Genomic DNA, 16,087 nt, shown 5'->3' on the forward strand with positions numbered 1-16,087 from the left:
GCAAAAGGCCACTACCAAGCACTGATGGGATCTGCAACAGCTGGTGAGTAGGACAGTCAAATTTTGTCTCTAACCACTCCCAGCCTTCCTATTTTAGCATAAAGCTGTTTAGATGAGGAATATCTTCTGGGCCTTCTGTTGGAGCTTCAGCTGTCTGGAGTTAGGAAGCCTCAGTGACTACTACTCCCCAGCTATCCTCCATTTCAGGCTCAGGACCACTGGTATTCCTACGTTTTTTTTGAAGCAACTAAAGACACAGTGCAAGCTTCAAACTCTTCCTGTAAAGGAAGGTGCTCCGTTGAGTAACGGGGCTTTTGCCATCTCCGTTTTGGCTCATAATGTTCACACCTGGACTGCTGCTTCTGATACTCAGTGCAAGCTTTTCTTTAGTAGACACTAGAAGACTAGTGGGTGGGGTAAATGGAACGTCAGTGGTGTTTGCACGAAAGTGGCATTGCTAAGGAGTGAAAAATGTGTGGGCCCTGAGGAGACCCTTCATGGGAGCCTGTGCTTGCTGCTGTGGTGCAGCCTGTCAGCACGGGTCCCAGGGGTGGCACGCAGGCCAGCACCACACCGGTGCTGTGACCTGGGGACATCTCTCTGCTAGGCAATGTCTCCCCTCTTTCCTCCTGAAGCCCAATCATTTGCATCTGGCATCACAGCAGCCATCCTCTGCCTCCCAGCTGGCAAGTAGGGGAGGGTGTGAATTCAAGGCTTTGCTGATGTTCCTCCCATCACTATCATGTGCAGGGTTGGGGTCCTGGTTCCCACTCCTCTCTAAAGCAGGTGTTTAGTCCAAGGTCTGCCCTTGTGTGAGTTATCCCTCAAGCTCACCTATCCCACCACTTCCATTCTGGACCATGCCAGCAGTTGCACTGTATAATCTACCATCTTCTTTTTTGGGGTGACCTCCTCAGAGAAATCTCTGACTTTCATTTTAAAGGGAGTGAACACGTTGCAGACCACAGCCCCCAGGTCTGAAGGCTCAACTTGGAGCTCCAGCAGAGACGAGTGCACCGTAGGACAGTACCACGCAGGCCTATTTGATTTACATTTCAGTAACACACGTGCTGAACAATGATTTCCCAAAGCCAGTGGTGGAAAACCAAATTGAAAGCCTAAACATACGCAGATGGCATTCAAAACCCTGGACACTCTTGCCAGTTTCTGGAACTGATGCATGCTCCAAATTTTTGCTTAGGAATTCTTAATTAAGTAAACCATTCAGTAGGGGTGTATTGTTTCAGATGAGTTGCAGTGTCACCACAAAATATCTCAGTGGTTCCTTCTAACAAAGAGTCCATTATGGAGATTTTTATCAGAGACGGTGGGGTGAGTTTTCGGTACAGTGTGCTGAGGTTTAAGCCTTGCAGCTCCTTTGCTGCTAATGGGATTCGTGTGGCTAAATCCCTTCATTCCTTGCTGAAAATGAACCCCCTGCCAAACAGCAGCTTCAGGTGAATATCGAGTAGCAGGGTTAGGGGGGAGATCAAGATGACCCTATGGGCACCTATTCAAAGGGCTTGCAGTAGGGCTGACTCGGGGGTAATGTGCACAGTGCTGCTGTGCAGCCAGGAATACAAATGAGCGAGGGTGTTCAAAGAGAAGATGTAGCTCCTGAAGCCACCCCTGGCCTGCAATAAAATGTTATTTGCCCAGGGAGCAAGGATTGCTAGAGAAGAATTTTTAGGGTGATTTTCTTTTTCTAATCGAAAGAATAAAATCAGCTTGGTTAAGTGCTTCATCTGTATGAAATGTGTTGTTGTTCTCTCTATATTATATCTTCTTTCGCTTTACATTTGTCAGAACTGAATTTTAAGCTCCTTGGAGAAATCTTGGTACACATCTCTGCCTGTACAGGAGCTTGGACACAACTCTGAAGACTGCTGTTTATCTATATGTAGACAGTTATATTTTATAGTTTTGTCAAAATTCAGATTCTTCTAACAACAGTAAAAATTAGAATTTTCCTCATGTAGTGCATGTTGTTGTACAACTGACCATGATGAGGATTAACTTTACGAATTTTCCACTTGCGCAGTCTCTATGACCCTCTATAAACTACAGTTCAAATGATGATGTTTGTGTATGTGAAATTCATTTGAAATTGCAAGAACATAATAACATTTGAAATCAATGAAATTACTAATGTACTCAAGCTAAGCAAATGCCTACATTTGCAAATATTAGAGACTCAAGAAAGCAGATTATGAATGAGGAGTACATTTCTCTTCTGACAAGTTCTTAAGTTCTTATGTTCTTAAAACTCACATGATTTTAGGTCTTAGTGTTTAATTTCTGAAGTGTTTTCAAAGACCTTTACTTTTATGAATTTCTTGGAATACATAATCATTTTGATGGTTGTGATTTTTCATTTTTTCCACGTAACTTTGTGAAAAGGAAAGCTATAGTTGTTTACGTGCTGGAGAGAAAACACAACCATAATAAGAAATATGTTTTCAGGGAGAATTTTCATTTTTTGTGACAGTAGTCATTTGTCTTTGCATAATTAAACAAGCATTATTTCAGAAAATAAGTTGAAAATTGTCTCCCAGTGCCATGGACTTTTGCTTGCTATGACTGCAGTCATAGTTATTTTTTCAAAGAATGAAAAACTTGATGCTTCATGGTTCTGATGCACCAACCAGGCCTTCCAGAGCATCATTCCTCCTGTTTTAGTTTGCTGGAAGTTTGAACTGCAAGGTCTTATCCAAGCCCAGATCAGTGTTTGTGTTTTTTTGTTTGTTTGTTTGTTGTTTGTTTGTTTATTTGTCTTTTTTTTTTTTTTTTTTTTTTTTTAAATTTGAATGTAACTCTGCTTATAGCTATCGCTCAATTTCAGTGCTGGCGTTTCTCTTGGATTAATGACCAAGTGGTGAAGAAAGGCGAAGGCTCTCCATATGCCAGCCACTACTGCTAATTGCTTAAGAAATGTGACATTATTCTGCTAGTGCTGTTCAGCTGGATAACCCATGTGGATGATGTTTGATTGGATAACCCATGTGGATGTCCCAACATAAAACTCTGAAGCACAGATGGGCTGTTGTGGTACGGGACGGTTACAATTACTGTAAACCGCACCAGAAATCTTAACAAAATGCTGAACTCAGGATTTCCTTGTGATAAGAATCAAGGAAGTTTGCACCGCAGAGAAACATTAGATAGGAGAAGGTGCCAAAACGTGGCGTGGGGATCTGCCTTTTGATAGTTATAAAGTGAAACATTCTCCATCTAGTGAAAAAATAAATACGTAACCTTCAACCTGCCAAGAGGCAGGAGCACGACACAACCCTCTTGAATGTGTGACAGATGCACAGACTGAGGGGTGCTGCAAGAAATAGTGGCGAGAAAGCTTGAAATGCTGTTGGGTGCATTTCTTTAATATAAATAAAGTTTTCCAAAACCTCAGTTTCATGATTCAGCATTTCTTTTGGCACTGAAATTACAGTAAAATTTTAAAGTAGGCTAAACAAGTCTGAGGGAATATGCTGATAAGTTCAGGCCAGAGAGGGGAAAGTCCCTGGAAGTAATAATAAAAAAAGTAAGACCCTCCTCTACTTCCAGTAATTTCAGTTTAATTCTTTTAATGACGAATGTTTTAAAGCACTTTACAAACACATAGTTAAGATATCCTCGCAATACCTTCTGAGGCCAATATATTCATGCTTATTTTCTGGATGAATAAACTGACCCACTGTATTAAAATGCTTTGACTAAGGCCTGTTCCCCCTCCCAAAAGAAAGGGATACCAAAAAACACACTCTTTAACCTAATTATGAGATAGTAGCAATGTGTATGGAGGAAGCAACTAAAGTGCAAGTTATACAAAGGGTAGAGACTGTAGACAACTCTATCTTGCTTTCCTTTGTTATGAAGGTCATAAGTTTTTGCTGCTCAGCTTGAGATAATAGTTAGTGGAAACTGGGAGGGCTCAGCGCCTTTGAAAAAATGCTGTCAGAAAGTTATCTTGTAGCTTTTATGAGTTTCTTTTCTAATTTAAAAAAATATATCATATACAAATAATTTGTGTAAATAATTTTTATCAGTAAGTTAGTTGCGTGGCATCAGTAAATCAATGACCGTTGGGCAGCCAGGGGATCAGAAATGTACGTGTTGAGCATCATGTTAGATTTTGAATGTTTGTGCACGTCTGTTTCCGAGGATGCAACCCTGCATTCCTTCAGGATGGGTTTTCCTAGAAGGGTTGGTGTCTGAAGCAGTTCCTGCTGCAAGGGTTATGGGATGGGGAGGTCTTGCAGAACGCTTGGCCACCTGCTCTGTCCCGAAGAACTGGACAAGGCCAGGTGGAAGGGACGGGGTAAGGCTGGGGCACAGCCTCAGAGGCACCCAGAGAACTGCTGCATGTGCTCACCTGGGGAGGTGTTGCTGCCAGGGAGCCCTGGCCGTTGCTCTGTTCTGAAGAATGGCTGTAGAAATTCACTATTTCTTCAGCAGGCCCACCGCCTGTGCGTCACTGCAGAGAGCGAGTGTCTGACCTAGGTTCCCTTCAGCCTCCGTCAGGCAGGAGAACCATGGACTAAGCTGCAATGGTGGAGTCCCCTGTGCCCCCAGTATCTTCAGGTTACTTACTCTGTACAAGATACCTTTCCCTTGCTATAACTTTAAAAGCACGGAAAGGCCAGACTTGGATCCTAACATGATTTGAAAGAGGGTCCTAGCATTTTAGAACAATCAATGAGTGTGTGTTCTGAATATAACACATCAGCTATTAAAGAAAAATACCCTTCTCTGTGTTTTACTGTAACATTTTGAGAATGTACATCCTACTTGATGTGGAAAGTCATTGAAATCAGAGAGATAGAAGCTCCATGAGCTATAAAAGAAAACAGTACTTTTACTTTTCAGTATTGAGAAGGACATGATTTTTCAAAAAATAAATATTGATACTTCCCCCTGTGATTTTCATTAACTTTTGAAGACATAAGTTTATATATAAAGTACCATTGCAAAGGTCAGGGAATCTCATTATCTCTACATCAAAGTCATAACACTTTTCTTGAAGACTGTCGTATCTCTTGGAAAGTCCTGATTTGAATACATAATAATTTAAATATTTTATTCAATTGTTTAAGAAGGGGTAGGCCAGAAACAAAACCTTAGCTCAAAACCTGCACAAATCTTGGAAACTTGCTGGTTCCAATAGATGATCCAGCTTTGTTGCTCAGTACCCAGAGGAACATGAATTAAAGCTACAGGTCTGAGCGCTCCTGTTTCAAACACTATGGGTGGCTGGAGCTGCAACTAAATTTTGTTCTCATTTTTATTTAATAGGTAGCACCACATTGCATGCATGCTCTCTGTTTGCAGTACCTTGTCTCTGTATCTATAAACCTCCCACAAGCCATAAGTGAAAAGACACAACTGGCAAATTTCTCATGGATTGTTAACTTTGGAAAAGATGCACAAATACCTATTAAAGGCAGAGTGAATCATCATGGAATTTCCATTCCACAGTAAAAGCAGTATTTCATTTTGGCTAGTGAAGAGTTCTCCGTTTCATCCTTTTTGCTCTGGCTTTACTATAGTTTTTTGAAACGGTAGAATGAAACACCCTGATTTCGTTGAAATGCAGCATTTGTGCAATTCTTCGGTTACCTTTGTGATGAAGTTTATAAGTTCTATAAAATTCTTCAGTTGTGTTTAGTCAGCATTTTCCAAAAGGAGCATTTCCAGTGGGAAATTTTCACCATTAATGAGAAAGGCTTAAGTCAGTGTTCAAGACAGAGAGAAAGGTAATGGGGAAGTTAGTCTGTATCCTGTTACTAGCCTGTTTATATATGGCGACTTTTCTTACTGCAGCATGATCTGGGCAAACAACTTTACATTACAGAGTCATTCAATAACAGCATTTGATGGGAAAATGAGATTACCCCCATATGATCCAATATGAGGCTGGGAGAACATGAAGAGTGCAGAGGGTTTGTGGAGATATTTCCTTGCAGGTGTTGAGAAGCAGTGATGCTCTTGCCATCCCAGTTTGCCAGTCTTGGGGCAGGGCAGCCAGCTGGGCAGCATGGCAGGGACTTTCCCAGGCCTTTGGTCGCTTAGCTGTCTCAGGGTCCATCACACCATGGTGGGCAAGCCTTGTTTTGCTAACACAGCTGTACTGCTCTCTTTGCTCCTGCTGACTTGTCCAGAGCCAGTTGAAGCATCTGGCATGGGCCTGGCTGGTATTTGGTAAATGTGACCCCAGGCACCACTGAACATGTACCCATCTTGTCTTATGTTTCAAAGTATTACCGCTTAAAATGTAGCCTTTAAAGTTGTTGAAAAATGAGCCTGTAAAGATGTTGAAAAGTGAGCTGAAAAAATGAAAAATAAATGCACTAAAGTGAAAACATATGACAGGTGCAAGTTATATGCAAACTTTATAATGAATTCTGAAAATATACTTGAAGAATGAGAAATACAAATGTTTCTAGTCTGGATGGTACATATTAAGGATTACTCTTATGTGCTGCATGATATTTGCCAGGACTAGAAGTACGATTATGCTGGTGAACTTTAATTAATCACTGAATACCCTGAATGTAATAACAGGCAAGAGGGTAGGTAGCGTGAAGTCAGTCTCTAAATTGTACTCAAAGGTTTCGCATTTGGGATGGATGAACTGGCTGCAGTAACTAAAATGCTGAGCCTGAATTTATGTAGGCCATTCTAAGCAGACATGAGCTCCAGAGATTTGCAAACAATCAATTATCACTATTTTTTCTTTTAAACATGCCTGGCTTCCCACATCTCATCAGCTGATGGCTGCATGTAGGAGTGGAAGCAAAAGTGCCAAAATTCCATTTGTTTGTTGTTTCTGGCACAAATCAGATCAGGAATTACTGCAAGATTTCCAACCTCATTTGCCAGACCAGAGAGGCTGGGATAAGTCTGCATAATTCTAGGAACCCAACTTCAAACCCTTCCCCTTTTGCCCAGCGCCTTGACTGCCACACAGCAGCACATGGCAAGAACAATTAATGGCCTCAATTTGGTTATAACATGCCTTTCTGCTTTTTTCTTTTCTTTTTTTTCTTCAGAGCTTTGTCATCCGTGGTGGCTTTAGGAGCTAATATCATCTGCAACAAAATCCCAGGCCTGGCCCCTCGGCAGCGAGCGATCTGCCAGAGCCGCCCTGATGCCATCATTGTGATTGGGGAAGGGGCACAAATGGGAATCAATGAGTGCCAGTACCAGTTTCGGTATGGGAGGTGGAACTGCTCTGCGCTGGGAGAGAAAACAGTCTTTGGACAAGAGCTTCGAGTAGGTAAGGGTGTCTCTAATACGGTGCTGAAGTGATATGTTGGGGCTGTTTTTCTTTCAGCTTTCTCACTATGGTCCTGCAGAGGTTTATATATCTCTGGTATTTGCACACTGGAGTTGAACAGTGATGCTCCCAGAACTGTGGTCTGTATGTTTTCACCCATTGAAAAGTAACTGGAGAGAGACAGGAGATGTCTAGTGATCTCTAGATGAAGTCATTCATATCTGTGCAACTTCATACCCAGCAATGACCGAGATGCCTGCGCAGGCATCCAAGGTCACAGTTATCACACCCCATGAAAAAATATTTCCAATTGCCATCCTTTTAGAAGTTGCCATGATAGCCATGCTGCATGTTATGATCAGTCAAAAGAGAACTAAAATCAGCTCCAAAAAACCCTCTGCAGATTTCCCAAAAGCGTAGGTAATGGGAAAGTCCCAATTAACTGATGAAAGTACAGTGCATATGACTCTGACCTTCCAATATACATCAGCGACACATATCCATTTTAGTGTTGCTATCATATTGTAAAGAAAACACTGCAAGTGATTTGAGGCAGGAAACCTATTCAAAGAAAACAATACAGGACCTTGGCCCGATAAACTCTTAGCTGGCAGAAGTTAATCACTTTCAATTTATCCTGTGTCTGATATTATTTCATAGGAGAGATTATGCAAATTTTTCCAGCACTGAGGTAATTATTTTCCTCATCACCCAGCTGAGTATCCTTAGCCTGTTCCTGACCTTCCCTCTCTCCTCCAAGGGCTCTCCACTTACCATCCTCCATCCTGTCTGCTGCTCAGTGTTGGGACAACATTTTGTGGTGTGTGGCTCTCACAAGGGCCACTCAGCTTCTCAGCCTGTTAATACTGTGTCTCATTCTTCTTTGGGTGACACCTCTTTCTTAAGCTCAATGGTTCAGGTGAGTCTTGCACCCCAACGCAACTGAATGTGATCAGGCATAAGATCTCATCAAAACTGTGAAAAAAGGCGTAGTATTTCATCCCATCTGTGCAAAGAGGAAACAACTTACATGGTTCTTTGGTTGCTATGGAGATCAAGGCTTTGGGGTTCTTTTCCAACACCTTTGTGAAATGGATGCCAAAAGCTGAGATATGCTTAACTCAATGATAGAACTAAATATTTTTTAAAAGAATGTGTGAGTCTGAGCATCTGGCTGAGGTCCGGGCTTTTTAAGGGCACAGTGGTCCAGCTGTCAAGTGTTGTAATTGAATAAATCTATTGGCATCAGGGGAACTGACTTACACCCGCAGAGAATCTGTCATATTCTGTGAGAATTACTCCACACCAAATCACAGGAGGGGAGAGGGCTAAAACTAATACTAAAAAGATGCAGTAAATCAAATTAATGGCAAAAGAAAAGTCCATACTTTTTGAACTTCAGAAAAAAGATCGGTAGAATTTGATTTTGATGTTGATAAGCTGGTGGTGAGGAATTTGCTCATCGGAGTCTTTCTCCACATTTGTCTTAAGACATTTCTAGTTCTGTTTAGATAACACTTCTTGCCTAACTTTTGTTTCTTAAGAAGAGAAAAACATCTAGTCACTTGTCTTGACTATTAGAAGCACAGGTCTGGTCTTTCTTGGTTGGTCTTATGCTTGTTTCTCTTAATTTGATGCCCAAAATGGTGGTGTTGTCAGAAAATATATAGCTGCCAAGCATGCTACCCTTGTCCTTCATGCTATGTTGTCTTGATCTGCTAAAGCTTGCAGGCATGCTCTGACCCTTCGACAAGTTAGTCCTCTTAACTTCTGTGAGATCACTTATGTCCTTGAAGAGGCACACTCTGGAGGGTTGTACCAGAGTCAGTGTCATCACTAAGCTTCCTGGTGAAAATGCTTTCACCACTTCTGCCTTCCTCTTCAAGCTAGGAATCTTGTGACACCTCATCAGTTCCATCCTTGTACTCATGAGTATCAATCCTCTTCACCACTGAGAGACTCCTTTCATTCTCAGAAACCTTGCGAGCACAGTTCAAATGCCTAAAGAGGACAAGTCGTGCCTCTGCTTTCATTCTGAATGTTACCATACAAAATAATAGCTACAGAGAACAAAAATTGTTTGGCGTAAGGATGGACCAGGTAGGTTGGTCAGACTACACAAAGTTTGAAAAAAACCAAGGTTTTTTTGAGCCACTGTTCAGGCCATATTTGCCAAAGTATTTGCCAGATTTTTGACCTCTTCACTGAACCTGGGTGGTTTCTTGCAACTCTGAAATGACTCAAGTGGAATTTGGTGGGTTCTTTTATGGCTTAACCCAAACACAGATGAAACTTGGCAGTTGCATCTAGGTTCTGCTTTGACATTTGTTGGGTGTGAAACCACACGAACTGTAACGGATGGAGAAGGTTTACATGACCCCTGCCAGCTGAGCCAAATATGTTCCATGCAGGTCTATAAAGGATCCCATAATCCACATGTCTTTATTTGTTTTATTAGTGGAGTAGCACCCAGAGACGATGTGGTCAGTATCTAGGAAAAGGACACGGTTTAGGAAGTGGTGTTATTACACTAGTGAGGGGAAAAAAAATTTAAAAAAAAGGACTAAGCTAAAAAGAAAAAGTTCTTCAAAGGTACAAAATACTTGTAAGCATAATATTCATACGTGTAACAAAACACATCTGTGTCTGACACATGCAGAAACACTAAACCAGACATTTGATTCTGCCCAAATAGACTGAAGAAAGGATTGAGACTAAAAAAGTCTTAAGTACTTAAGTACTTCAACCCAATTGAAAGTCCATCTAACTTTTTCCCAGAATCGTTTAGGAAGATGAACAATGAAGGCTAATTATTCAGGTCATAAGGAGGAGAGGGCAAGTAAGATATGATAGCATGATATTAACTGCTCTCTATCTGTATGACAAAGAGAGGACCTACTCTTTAGCCACTGGGCGAAGGCTCTACCATGAGCACTGACAAAGTGCAGATTTAGGGTTATTCTATTATAATTTATATCTGATGCAACACTCCTCCTCCCCAAATTCAAAGCAAACTCCCAGACTCACCCAACATGAGGTTTCTCCAACAGCTGTACATCTGTTGCCAACACCACCCCTTGGGTGCTGTTGCGCTCCAACTATGCATGTCTTCCTGCCACAACCAAGCAGCAGCCGGAAGGCATGACACTGGAGCAAATGTGCACTCTTGTGATTTCTGGGAATCCTACTGTGCCAGGGGAATCCCCAGTACGTTAGCTAAGCTGGATCAGGGCTGAGCTATTTTTTTCAGAGGCACATCAGTGAATGAGGGCTGTACTACCTATATAATACCTGGGAGTCTGTATTAAAAACCAGTTGAAATAGTTCAGAGGACAGAATAACAACTGTGGAAATTATTTTAGGCATGGGACATTCATGTTGGTGTGAAAGATTTATAGAAGCCAGAGAGAAAAAGTCATGGAGAGATCCAAATCAGTAGCACGAGCAAAGGATGTAGCATGGGATGAATTAGCCAAGGATTGCGTATAGCTTTTTTTGGTATATTTATAGCTGGGAACTTTTCTATAATCATGCCATCCTCATAGAAAATTCACTACTAAAATCACTTCACGCATATTTTCCCTGTACATGTATTTGTCACCATCCTGCACTCATCTCCAGTTTTCATGTTGGTTTCTCACATAAAGTCATCTCTTGCACTCTCCACTCATTCTTCTTCAAAACAGATTCAAAAAATAATTGTTTAATGATATATCTATTGTTATTATTGATAACCATTACTGAAAGATGATTATCTTTCTAACTTTTTGAAGGCAAGAACCCTGATCTGGAAGAGTAAAGCCTCTGGTCCTATCAGGTTATTGATGCAAAAGAGCTCCAGCTCTAGGGACTGGTCTCTATTCCCCCAAATGAAGGTTGGAGAAATTAATCATGGAGGTACCTTTAAAAGTTACAGATCGTTAATGACAGTTGGAAGCAAATAACTCCACACACACAAAAAAGTAAGCAGTGCAGCCTCTGAAGTATGCAGTCAGAATCAATAACAGAAGTGAAACTTACTGTTGTTCTTTGACAATGGATTATTCTGGCTAATTATTTGTTCATTGACCATTTCCACTCAGATTCTCCAAATGGAAGTGCTTCTGAACAGACTGCTTTTACTAGTGCTAAACTCAGGGCAAAAATTAGGTGTTTTGAAAAATATAGTTGTCAAGATATCAAAAGTAATCTGTAGATGTCTCCTTTGTCAGTCTCATGATGTGGAAAATGGTAATGATTTCCTAGTATTCATTTGACTGTGTCATCGATACAGTGATTTGACAAATCTTTGAACTGGACAACTGACAGGGAAGAATAAACAAATAGGCAAAAGCAAGGGAGTTCTGGAGTTTTTTAAAAAAATCTCTGATCTTTTGTATTGATCTGTTGCTTTCTGGCATGTTGAAAGGATGCGTGTGAAGTGAAGTTGAAGCCCTGCTTGCCATGGGAGGTTTAGGAGAACAACAACATCTTAAGAAGCTTCCTGTTGCCACATATTTGCTCAACTTTTGATCCACTCTGCAGGCAGAAAGGGGGAGGGATGGGAGAGAAAACTACAGTTTTAAAGACTAACAAAATCTGTGCATGGATTTTATTAACTCACAGGTGAAGAAGACTTTACAAATTATTTTGAGAAACACAATCAGAAAATAAAGTTGAATGTCATGGTTATTTACAAGCATGTGCTCGTACACATGCACACATAAACCACTAAGACAACGGCATAATTTCAAACAGAAGACTAAGAAAGTGAGGGGAATATCTTCCAAAGGAAAGATAATAATGAAAAAAGTGATTCCTTCTATATTTGTACCGGAAACAGGTAACTAAGTCCACATTGGATCCCAGTGTTTTAGCTGCAGGCCTGAAAGAACGAGGGAATTGGGCATGAAAGATACGTAAGTGATGGCATCATGGAGAAATGGTTCGCATCTTATTATACATGCTGAGGTGGTGTCAGTCAGTAAATTATTCTTGGTTCAGGCCATATATAGGCTTACTTAAATTTGGATTCAGACTTACATATGAATGCAGTCATTTTTATTCTGGGCTGTGATGGTGGTTTAACCATGATGCCAAATGTTCATAAAAACTTCCTACCAAAAATGGGAGGAGTAGAGAAGCTCATTATTCTCTAAAAATGGAAATTTGCATCCAAGCAGATACATTAATCTAGCACAGTAGGGTCTAGTATGGTATGAGTTGGCCAACTTGGAAAGCTTGGCTTTCAGTACGAGCAGAAATCTTCCAATACATGAAGAGAAGCGGCGTTCTTAGGAATGCTTTACAACCATACTTGTGCTTTAATACTATCAGCAAATCAATTAAAGGGAACCATAAATGAATCCAGATAGTTTGCCTAAAGTAAGTACATTTCTATTACACTTTTTGCCTTTCTTTCCTCCTGCCATTTATTTCTCTGTTACTTTGTAATCATTTTCCAATTTTTAATCAATTTATATTGTTAGTTATCTATTTATTAATGCTTTGTAATATTCATAGATCAGGTTGACTGTATGTTTATTATTCTAACATCTGTGTATTTATTATGGGAAAATCTATCTTTACGGACTTGCGTTATATCCAATAAAAACAATATGAGGGAAAGAAAGGAATCATACAGCTGGAAACAATTTGGAGGGGAAAAATGAGCTGGAATTAGATTATTTTAAATATGATACAGAGCAGGCTATACACTTCACTGACGGAAAGGCAGTAATTATCTTTGTCATAGCAGTAGGTGCTATGATTGGTTTAGGCATTTGCCAGTTATTGTGAACCTCAATTGCACAGTGGCTTTTGGACCTAACGTGGAAAAATTCCTGGTTTTCTTGTTGTCATATAGCGTGGTCCCAGACATCAATGTCCTTTGAGCATTCAAGCAACTGAACAGAAAGAAACTTGCTTTCAGCAATTTGAACTGGCTGTCTGCGTTGGTGCTAGGATATGGTAAAAAAAAATCTCAGTGTGAGAGGTGGCTTCTCAGGGGATTGGCATCAGCTTTCAACTCCTAGCGCAGCCAGCTGCCTGGGATGCCAGGAGAGAGGTGCACAGGATGCATTTAATCAGCTGAAATCAGCCCTGTTTCTAAGGCTATCTGTGACTTCCAGAAGACAGCACAGGAGCAATACGGACTGTGTCTTTATTACTTGCATGGCTACCGTGGAGTGACTGTTGATGTCCATTTCACAAAATGTCTTGCGGAGACATCGCATTTGCAAGTGTGATTCAGTTAAACTAGTAGATACTACAAATACCATGGCAAATGTAATGAGCTGTGGCTTATGCAAGGATAGTTTTTAATAGAAACAGAGTGATGTATAACAAGATGTATAATTCTTGGTTGGTTCGAGAGAGAATTTTCTCATTAGGATGAACTAGGAAAAAAACATTAGCAAGACACGCATAGCGAACCACCACTCCTACCAGGTGGGTAACTGACAGGTGGGCAGACAGAGGCAGTTGGTAAAGAGGGAAAAAACCCCAAAATCTGAGGACTACCTCACTTTGCTTATTTTGCAGGAAAGATTTATCAAATTGCAAATGCTCACTGCAAAGCCTTCTCTTAAAATGCCTTAAACAGTGCATTTCGTTTCACAAGTGTCATGTCGTTGCTGGAATTAGAAACAAAAATATCCTTAACCTTAAGGATATCCAGTATATTTGTTCGAACTTATTAGATATATATTATTACAGAAGGATTTCAGTTGTGGCAGTGACAAGTTGCCTTAAAAAGGCAGAAAGGCCATGCTGGAACAGAGCTGGGCTATTCCACCTAAAGACCCACGCACTTGTATTAGTTACCATACAGGCAGTAAGGTAAGTAGTATAAGGCACACAAGCTGCCTTAAAAGGACAGTTTTCCAGTGCAATTAATTTTGATGGAAGGCTAAACAGTGGGAAAAAAGCTGTAATAATCTAGTAGTTACAAGGTAAAGTTAGTGAGAGAACTATTTTATTTTGCATTATCAACTTTGGAGGAAATCAGTTGATTCAGACAGTTCATACTTTCTGACTGTAGAAGGGTGGATAAGCATTTTACTATCACAGTAGAAAAGCAAGAGAGTAACCCAAACCAGAGTAAGAAAATAAACTTCCCAGCTGGCGGCAGCTGAGGTTGGGAAGGATTGGTAAAAAAAGTTATGAAACAACTACTGTGCTAAGAATTTATATTATTTTAACTCAGGAGACAGCCTATTGTGAGAGTTGTAGGTTCAGACTCCTTCATTTTACTAGGTTTCTGTTACTTGGAGGGTTTTAGAAAAATAAAAATATCATTCTGTTCTAAGAAAGTACACTCATATTAAAGACACGTCCTATTTTGAGAGGATGGGGTTATCCAGCTTAGTGAATCAATTCAAAAATCTGTGGGTGATAATTTATCTGTGCTTTAAAAATTTCTTTATATGCCAGAGCCTCATAATGATCCAGTGAGGCTTAACTAATGTTTTCAAAACACTGCGAATCATAGATGAAAAGATAAACGAGTGGACAGTACCATTTGTAAATTATGAGTCAATAGTAATAAATTTTGTCTAACGACATTAGATAAAATGTTGCTTTGCTACATTATCATCTCTATCTCTTTTCTTTGTCTTCTTATAAAAGAAATCTCTAGCATCTATCATCTGTAGCATATAATGATTTCCAACCACAAATAGTCAAATTTTTATATTTCCCAATTTATAATCTCTATGCCCTAGTCTTTTTGTAAGGTACTACTCTCTAGTTCAAGTGTAGCTCAACTGTGTTTGCTTTTCCCTCAAGGAAAAGTTTGAAGAAAAGTATGAGTTCTCTTAAACTAAAATGTTATTGTTGTCATTTAAAGATTTGTCTCTTTGGCAGCAGGCTTGCTTTAAAAGGCAGACATCCTTATTCTAAACATAGCACTAATACGTTAATACAATTACTTAATGAACTCTGCATGGCTTGCAGCTGGATGACAAATGGTAGATGTTGACCTGAATGAAATCTGGAATATCCATCGTGAGGGAAGTGCTAACTTTTTAAACTGATGTTTCATTCAATTTTTACATATGAAAATGAAGATTTTCTTGGAACTGATGTTTTGCTGGAGACGTTTTCAAACTAAAATATGCTGATATGCCTTACTCTGACCAACTCTGTTTCAGTTTGTTAGTGCACTTAATTTAAATCAGTTAAGTGCATTGATGTACATTGATGCAGGGAACTGTAACTGGGGAGACTCAAGTCTCTGTATCTCATGAGCTCTGGTCTCGCATGCTTCCGCATGTATTCTATGCTATATTGTTCCATAACACATTGCACAGCTTGACAGGAGACATCACGTAGCACGACACACTGCCTTCCTGTGACCTGAAACCTCAAGTTAAAAATAGGCCATTATGCTCTCAAAAAAACAATGGACTGACGTGAGAATGCAGTTTAATATTTTGTTTCAATGGCTCAAAACTAAATGGAGCTGCATTTTATTAAATGGAATATCTCTATTTAAATGTTGATGTGGAAAAGAAACACTTTTTTGGAGAGGGGTGGGTACTTACAGTCTGGCACTCTGCAATCATTCCAATAAATATGTAATTAACTGTAGTGGAAAAGGGTGCTGTATAATGTGGCCTTACAGGCTGAGTCTGATCATCTCCTACTCAGCACTGGCCAGAACAAAACCCCTCCCTTTCTCTTGCTTTTAACTTTGTCTTTAGCTACTCAGGATAAAATTTTCAATGTTACTTTTCTGGTCTGCCTTGGGATGAGTGAGTCAGAGGTCCTGTGGAAAAGATAGTATGCAAATTCTAGGCTATTATTTAATTGAATACTCTACTAAAATTT

At 40.1% G+C, this 16,087-nt stretch overlaps 1 protein-coding gene across 2 annotated transcripts in view; it reads left to right on the plus strand.

Moving 5' to 3' along the window:
- The window catches only part of WNT7B (Wnt family member 7B), a 94,656-nt gene that overhangs the window by 47,775 nt on the left and 30,794 nt on the right, over window positions 1–16,087 (plus strand). For both annotated transcript variants that reach the window (XM_065633494.1, XM_065633504.1), the window contains exon 2: window positions 7,050–7,276. In XM_065633494.1, coding sequence (XP_065489566.1) covers window positions 7,050–7,276 — 227 coding nt within the window. The remainder of the gene's footprint in view (window positions 1–7,049; window positions 7,277–16,087) is intronic.

The sequence above is a fragment of the Caloenas nicobarica genome, chromosome 1 (assembly GCF_036013445.1).
Source record: "Caloenas nicobarica isolate bCalNic1 chromosome 1, bCalNic1.hap1, whole genome shotgun sequence".
Lineage (NCBI taxonomy): Eukaryota > Metazoa > Chordata > Aves > Columbiformes > Columbidae > Caloenas > Caloenas nicobarica.